Raw genomic sequence first — 9,128 nt, 5'->3', positions numbered from 1 at the left:
ATTTCAAATGTGTAACTTATGGAGTTTATTTGCATTGGTCCGAAGAATATTTTGGCCACTTGTGGCGTATTTAATCTCGTCCGCTACGTGGTAGAGATTATTTATAAAAAAAAATAAAATTAATCCTTAATTTTTTTTATTTTTTTTTAGTTTGGCACACAAACTCCTCCACTTTGATGCTCAGATTCTTTAAATATTTTCTTCTATCCTTTTCTTGTTTGTCTTGTTCTACATAAATTACTACTACAAAATAGCGTGGACCCAGGAACCCAATGTGGAGGCCCAATATAATACCAATAATTGGGCCCATATACGATTCTTAGCTTTGCGTAGCTTCCGTGTTTTAGTTTCGGTTATTCGTTTCTTTGTCTGCACAAAAGTGGGGGTTTGACTTTTGCAAAACACAATAGAACAATAAAGCCAAAGTGAAGGTTAAAATTGCTTTGTTGCTTAATATGAACATCTATGATGCAAATATTTATGGGAACAAAGAAAATTTAAGTCCTAAACAATTTCATAGGTGTGTGAAAACAGGTGGCACAAGTTTGTGTATCTTGATGAAATTATGCGTAAATTGGAAGAGGGAAAAAATTTAAATGAAGTTTATTTTGATTTCCTACAAATTTTCTCTTTCGGAGTCAATCATGTTATTAAACCTTAAATGTGGATATCTCTCTAAGTGAGAATTCAAATCTTAATTCCCTATGTTATGAGAAACTAGTCCTTTCGGCTAAACTCAACCCTCATTGTTAGTTTGAATAAAGATATTATAAATATTAGATGATTTGTCTCTCTTTTGGGTGGATTACATTTCATTGAGATTATAATTGTAACATTTCTATACACATTTTCTTTCCCTCCCACACTAAACACTTTCTCCATCTTCTCAGATAAGAAAATTGTCAAAATTGAATGATTCAATCTTGTATCAAATGGATTTGAAAGCACAACTTCATCTAAGCATTAAATCATTAATACTCTAAACCAAAATTATGGTCGAAATGCTATCGTTAGACCGCGATGAATCCACAAGTTCTGCAACAATCTCGTAAGTCCATTTTTTTATATTAAGATTGGTCCATCGTGCACAACTTAATAAGATATTCCGTTCTAGACTTTGTATTTCTGAATATTTTCATGAGTGAAGATTTTATTTGCTCTCCTCATCGTGAATATTTTGTGAGATTCTATTAGTTCTGGCTGTTATCCTTACTTTCGACTTAAATTATTTGATTGTAAGCTTTAATGGACATGTGTAGGTCAAATTTATCATACATCCAACTCCTAATAATGATGGAAAATTCATTGACTATGAAGATGAGTTTCATCATACAACTCAAATAAGCATTTTCTTTACGCGCAAAACCTTTTTAACTATCTATAGCTAAAATACAAGCGTAATGAAAAGTAGTATAATAATAATAAATAAATAAAAGACCAAAAGATATTTATCCATGTTAAAATGAAATGTTGCTTATGCGTTGTTTTCATCATGACGTAAATATTTCAAAAGCATTATTTTATATGTTCCTTCATTTAAAGATATTGGAAATTTATATTATACTTGGGTTCACTTCGACTTCGACTTATGAGAGTTCGACACTCTTTTTTTTTATCAGCAAAAGAAAAATATATATTAATAGAGAAAAAAGATACAAGGGTACACAATATGTGTGTTTTACCTCTAATTTAATTCCTCTACCCCTCCTCAAAAGAGGTCCCATACCAATAAAAGCTGAAAAATCTTTCCTACACCCCTAGTATACCTCTATATGTACTCCCTTTCTAGCTACAAACCTGTGCCAAAACACAAAAAGAACCCTTAATGGGAACCAAAATCCAATCCATCCCCACGACCACAATGCATATGATAAAATGGGAACGCATGCAGAGAATTATTTTTTCAATCTTTTGGGAAGGGAAGGTTAATAGAATTTGATAGTTCTACCTTCATGGTGTTAGCCTTGCACATTTATAATCTCTGTTATTTCGCATTTATACTGATAGGAAGAAGTAGATATAGCAGAAGCCCACGAAGGAAGGCCCAAGAGGAGCACCACTGCAAGCACCAGACCACTAAGGGACAGCAGAAGGCCCACCTACCTGATTTAATTGATGGTATGGTCCTAACCAGTCAATCCAATTCAATACAAAGCATTAAATTGATACATTTTAAAAGAAAATCAAATTAAATCTTTTTAAGAATTTACGGATTAAATTGAATATTTTAAAATAATATAAGAATCAAATTAATAATTAAGTTATAAATATAATTTAACCCGAAGATATAGGTAGCAGCATTTTCATATCCTTTCTTTGTACGGGCCTTTCTGGTATCCCTTGTCTCCTTTACTATATACTAATGTAAAAAAGACATTACGAATTTAAAATAAAATGTTACAGTGATTTGTAATAATTGAGGATAAAAATGTATAAAAGAAAGATGACACCAAATAAGACTATTATCTTTATAATAATTATAGATTCTTAGTCTTATCTTTGTGGATAAAGAGAAAGATATTGATATTGATGAAATCATCTTTGTATGTTTTACTTGTACAAGTGTATAATAAAATTGTATTTTTGTTAGGTATTTGTTTTTTTTTTCATTCCTCAATTATATAATGAAAATATATTTTTGTTGTATAATTTTTATCCCTCCAAATAAAATAATAAAATTATGATTTCAATTTGTAACTTTATTTTTATTCTTATTATATAACAGAATCATACTTTTATTATAATATTTTCCAAAACAAAAAAATCACAAAAATATGATTTTGTTGTGATTTTCAACTCTAAACACCACATAATCAATCTTCCGTTGTGTATAAAAAAAGGGGGGAAAGCTGGGGAAAGAAAAAAGAGTGGTGAGAAGAATGGGGAAAGAGAAAAGGATGAGAAAAATGAGTCACTTTTGTTTATTTTCATTAGTTTTCAAAAAAGTGATAGAAATAATAAAAAAAATAATAGTGAGAATGTCAACTTCCTAAAAGAAAACAATGACTGACAATGTATATTCCTTCCCCTCCACAAGGCAGATACGACAGCGTATAATATATCGACATGTTCGACTAGTGTACTCTAACACGACAATATTAATTTGGTTTGCAAATCAATGTTTAATATTTTAATGTTATTTTTAATAAATAATTATTGGTAATTTACTTTAAGAAATATTGAAATTTAATTTAGAATTAAAAGTATTAAAAATGGTAGATCGACCAGATACTGTAACATATTAAGGGTTAAGGTTTAATTTGTTTAAATTTAAAAATAATAATTAACATGGACCATATGTAAAATAGGCCCAGCAACAAGACAGCAATGAACTGCACACCAGTAGTGATAATCTACTCAACGCTTATTTCATTTTAGGAGGAATGCTAAGAAGAGTGTTTGCACTGCGATTTGATCAATTTTGGTTTTAAATTAATATGAACCAAGTAAAAAAAAAAAAGAAGATATAATTTGATTTAAATTATTTATGAAATTTCAATCAAATTAAATTAATTTTTTACTATTTGATTTGATTCGATTTTATGATTTGAAAATTCTGTTAATAAATATTAAAAAAATTGTTATTAATTAAATAAAATTTAAATAATAATTAATTCAATAATCAATCGTATAAATAAACAACAAAATTTCCAACAATTAAATTTAAAGTAAAACAATAATTATTTTCAAATTAAATAATATTAGAACAATAACAATTCAACTTAAAGTAACCGTTCAACTTAACAAAATGGATTCAATTTGGTTTTGTTGGATTTTTACCTGGGAAACTATGAACTCAATCGAACCTCAAAAGTCTGAAAAATAAAAAACTAAATCAATAATTATTATGTTCAATTTGGTTTGATTCTACACATTTTACTAACCACACATTCTTTAATACACATAATTTACTATTTATTGAAAATTATTTATTAAAAATTATGAAATTAGGGAAAAAGTCATTAAATAAATTATAAAACCCATCAAAATTTATGGTTTTTGATAAAATTCGGTCATTAATAATAATAAAAAAAAAACACGTGAAATAGTGCATTGTCAACTTTTCTCTTCATTATGGTTATACAGAGTAAGTAGCCCTATTTAAATGGTACAAAAAAAAAAAAAAAAAAAAACTAAAATCCACTCATCAAAGAGAAGCCCAGGCGGCGGTGCCACAATCGCTAACAGCGGCGACCCTGGGCGACTGTGAGGGTGCGAACAAGAAGAGCTCTTAGGTTTTCAAAACCATTAATCGTTGCTGCTTATTTGATTTGTTTGAGGTAATTTCTTACACTACGCATCCCCTTCGATCACTTTTATTCTTTAGATTCATTTCCTTTTCAATGCCCTTGCTAGTTTCCCACTTCAACAATAGCATCTTCAATGCCATCTATATCGTATAAATCTCCTTGCTTCTCTTACCATCAACAACATCACGCTGCTTCTATCTTCAATTTTAGTTATTTTTACATAATTTTTTAATTCCTCATATTTTTTCTATACAAGTTGGATATGTCGGTCTTATTCGGATTGTAACCTAATAATTCAGTTATGTTGTTTTTTTGCTAGCCTCTTTATTGTGTAATTGTGTCTGAATGATTCGTTTCTGCATGCGTGTTTTTTGTGTTCTAAGATTGAAGTGTATTCTTGATTTGCCTGCTACTAGTGCTGCCCCTGGTTTGTTAACTGTTTTTGGTTTAGCAATTATGAACAATGTTGCTGAAAGACCGCTTAACGGAGACGTAGAGGATGATGATGAGGATGATGGTGGAGGCCTTGAAGCCTGGGAGAGAACTTATGCTGAGGATAGATCATGGGAGGCTTTGCAAGAGGATGAATCTGGACTTCTTCGCCCCATAGATACTACTGCCATTTACCATGCCCAATATCGCAGGCGCCTTCGTACCCTTGCTGCCACAGCAGCTACTGCACGGATTCAGAAGGGGCTTATACGATACCTGTACATTGTTGTTGACCTGTCCAAGGTATAATTTCATTATAGGTTTCTGAGTTTCATGGCATGGAGCAATGCTTTGATTACTGAAAATTGGATTTCAATTTGAAGATGTGTGTGTTGCTCATGATAGAAACACTTTGTGAATAAAATTGTAAAAGTTGAATTTACTCAGTTTTCATGGGTGACGTTTCTTCCAATATCTGTAGTGCCTGCCTTGGACATAAGCTTGAAATACCTTTATTTTTTGAATTAGTAGCCTTTTCCTTTATATACAAGCATTGAATAAAACTTAACTAGATTGTTCATAAGTGTATCACAGTCACACCAGTGTTTCCATATTGAGTTGTTTTTATGCCTGAAAAGACATTAGGAAACTGTTTATGGCCCCCCCATAAGTAGTTTATTCAAATTTTAGTTGAGGTATTGTAGAACGTTGCAGTTACATGACACATGTATATCCTTTTAATCTCTTGTCCTTGTATATAACTCAGTTTCTGTTATCATGTGAAGGCATCTTCAGAGAGAGACTTTCGACCTAGTAGGATGGCTGTGATGGGGAAACAGGTTGAGGCATTTATCAGGGAATTCTTTGATCAGAATCCACTTAGTCATGTTGGTCTGGTGACTATAAAAGATGGGATTGCTCATTGCATAACAGAACTTGGTGGCAGTCCTGAGTCTCACATTAAAGCTTTGATGGGTAAACTGGAATGCTCAGGTGATGCCTCCTTACAAAACGCACTGGAGCTTGTTCTTGGATATCTAAATCAAATCCCATCATATGGTCATCGAGAAGTTCTGATCTTATATTCAGCTCTCAGTACATGTGATCCTGGTGATCTCATGGAAACCATCCAGAAATGCAAAAAGAGTAAAATAAGGTGCTCAGTCATTGGTCTTGCAGCTGAAATGTTTGTTTGCAAACATCTCTGCCAGGAAACTGGAGGGACTTATTCTGTTGCACTAGATGAGGTTTGTTTGTTGATTTTGATGGAACCCATGTAGATGTAGACAACAAATACAAATAATCCTCTATAAAAGTGATTTGAGTTTTTATAGTCAAGCAGCCTTAATTTAAGCAAGTACTTAAAATATTGTTGATCACCTTAGATTTTGTTTGCATTTTTCAAATGTTTGTATTTTGTATATTCATATATTTATATACATCTCATGCAGTCCCACTTTAAAGAGTTGATCCTAGAGCATGCACCTCCACCTCCAGCAATAGCAGAGTATGCTACTGCTAATTTAATTAAGATGGGTTTCCCACAACGATCAGCTGAGGGTTCTGTCGCAATATGCACATGTCATGAAGAGGCCAAGACCGGAGGGGGATACACTTGTCCAAGATGCAAAGTTCGTGTCTGTGAGCTTCCCACTGAATGTCGTGTGTGTGGATTGACCCTTATTTCTTCACCCCATTTGGCAAGGTCATATCATCATCTATTTCCTATAGTGATGTTTGATGAGGTCACTCCATCATCTCAAAATGATTCAAACCGCAGTTTTCCCAATACTTGTTTTGGTTGTCAACAAAGTCTTCTTAGTCAGGGTAAGTTTCTTCATACATTTCCAACTTGTTCAATTTTATCATGTTGGCCAACATATATATGTCAAATATAGAAATAATCGTAAAGATAAAGAAATCTGTAATTTCACGAGTTATTCACTGAGATTTTATCTTCCATATTTTATAGAAGTTAATAAATTGTTAATGGAAGTTGTTTCAGGTCTCGTTCTGTCCAACCTGGTTTGTTTATGTATTATTATCTCTTAAATAAAAAGGGTCTCACCATATTAAAAGAAAGTAGCAATAGACTTTTTGAGAGTAGGAATTGGCTTTCAATTCAATCTATATTACATATCCAAGCTTGAAAATTCAATACTACTTCCATTGTGCAGCCTAAGAAGACAGAGAAAATATCTTATCTGTCATAAACATCCCTGTTCTGACTGTGGTTGCTTCAATTTTGTAAATGGCAGTCCAACTATTTATTCTGCAATATGCTCCCGATACAGTGTGTCTTTATACTAGTATAATTCTATCAACTATGGTATCATGTTCATGATAATAGGCAAAAATTTTAACCAGACATAAAGGCCTTAGATTTCTTGTCATCATGATGATGCATCTATGGTTTCAAGCTAGAGTTGATTAAGTTATGCAATAGACCCCTATTTTTAAAAAAAGCGCCTATGGCTGCTTAAGGAAAGTGTGGACAATGTTGGGTTCTAATAACAATGTGTATGCTTAGAGCATGCTAATTACAACTACCAAAGAATTTGAATTTTTTTTAAGGAAGATGGTTTTAAGTGGTTGTGGTCATATTTCTTGAATATGACAAAAACTGATGACTTCTTTTGGTTAAGGGTATTTATACTCTCTGTGATATTGATTGGTTTACTTACATAAGTCCACTGCTAAAAATCTTCAGTTTTACAGTTAATGCTGTAAAATTCCTTGGCATTTCTCTTTTCTTCTAAAATAGTATTGCATATAGAATATGTTGTTGCTCAAAATTTTCCTAAACCACCCCCCTCCATTAACTCGTGACACAGGAAACAAGCCTGGACTTTCTGTTATTTGCCCAAAATGCAAGCAACAATTCTGCCTCGATTGTGACATCTACGTTCATGAGAGCTTACATAACTGCCCAGGCTGTGAGAGTTCCAGGCACTCTAAGTCTGTAACTGCTTCCCAATGATTGCCAATCTTCTGCCTGTGACTTAAAATTTCCATAAAAATGGCGTTCTACATTGTCTCCTTCATATTGCTATACTGCATCCACCCACTGGACCCATGAATAAGTTCCGGTGCCAAGTGACTGACTAACATTATCATCTGCTCATTGATCACAATATTTTGGTGCTTGATCAGTAAATGCTTTGCAGGACAGACAACAGAAGTGATATTACTTATACAAGGGTGAGATTAAACCAACAACTTCTGATCATTTTCCTTCTTTTGTTTTTTTGCTGGAAATTAAGGCACATGTAAAATGTCTCCATTGTGTTTTTTTCAATCAGTGGGCTGACACCATTCTTGCTGGCGATAAATATTGATCATTAAATTATTTGTATGAGATATTTACGCGTGTTTTGCTTTTAACAATCGCAGTTGTGAACTTCTGACTTCAGCTAACATATTTCATTACTGTGGCAGGATCGTAGATAATGTGTGTAAAAATACTTTCATACACTTGTGGTAGGAACTAGGAAGTAGAGTTGAGCTGAATATTTGATTTTAAAAGAAAGTTATACTTTCTCATTTGGGGGTGGGGGGTAGCACTCATGACTTCTTTAAGCTTTATTTCGTTTATTTTAACGAGTATTATAGTAAAAAAAAAAGGATATAAACTCAATAGGCACTTATAACACGTTTTCCAAATCCCCCCCAAATGTTAAAGTGGCTTCTAAAATAACACTAAATAAGAGGCTTCTGTAATATTGTATAATGCATGCACCACGGGTGATGAAAACCCCAAATTGATCATAAATTCAGCAGCATCTCACCCTTGATTTTTTTTAGGTATTTTTTTGAAAGAAAATGTAGAAATCAAAAGAAAAATATGGATTGAGAAAATAAATGATAGAACGTCACAATCCTAAGATTGATAAGTTGAGATGAAGTTATTACTTTGAATTGGGATTCAAAGATAAGAACCAAGAGCATTCATAAGAACCTGTTGAGAGTTTTCTCTTACAGTTATTTCAAAATGAATTGATAATTGTAAAATTTGAGTTAAATTGATAGTCATTTTTTGTTAATAATGATAATAATTTTTTTACTTTATTATTGTTTTTAATGAAATAATAAAGAAATTAACATATGTGCAATTTTTATTAGCAGAAGTCAAAAGAAGAAGAATTGAAGTGCTTTAGAGAAAAATTGATGAAAAATGAGGAAGAAAAAACATTGAAGAAGAGTTGGAAGAATTGGACAGCTCGCTCAACATGTAACTCTCGCTTAGCAGGCAAAATTAGACTCAACGTGAAGTCTCACTTAGCACGCAATCTAACTCAACGTGTTGGTCAGGCTTAGCGCGAGAAGGCCCACAAGGAAAGCCCAAGGCGTGCTTAGCGCGTAGATGCGCACTTAACGCGAAGTTAGCGTGAAAAGTAAGCTACCTCATGCTTATAAGGAGTAGGAAACAGAAGAAAAAAACACACC

At 32.6% G+C, this 9,128-nt stretch overlaps 1 protein-coding gene across 1 annotated transcript; it reads left to right on the top strand.

The window, feature by feature from the left end:
* The first annotated feature begins 4,112 nt into the window (after nucleotides 1-4,112).
* LOC114400766 (general transcription factor IIH subunit 2-like) lies at nucleotides 4,113-8,094 on the top strand. Its single transcript, XM_028363395.1, has 5 exons — nucleotides 4,113-4,280; nucleotides 4,702-4,985; nucleotides 5,468-5,929; nucleotides 6,134-6,509; nucleotides 7,517-8,094. Exons 2-5 carry the CDS (start codon nucleotides 4,707-4,709, stop codon nucleotides 7,660-7,662), a joined length of 1,263 nt encoding a protein of 420 aa, XP_028219196.1. The 5' UTR covers nucleotides 4,113-4,280; nucleotides 4,702-4,706; the 3' UTR covers nucleotides 7,663-8,094.
* Nucleotides 8,095-9,128: the final 1,034 nt, after the last annotated feature.

Source organism: Glycine soja, chromosome 19 (assembly GCF_004193775.1).
Source record: "Glycine soja cultivar W05 chromosome 19, ASM419377v2, whole genome shotgun sequence".
Lineage (NCBI taxonomy): Eukaryota > Viridiplantae > Streptophyta > Magnoliopsida > Fabales > Fabaceae > Glycine > Glycine soja.
The sequence above is the reverse complement of the archived record's forward strand: the minus strand, read 5'-3'. Positions and strand labels throughout refer to the sequence as shown.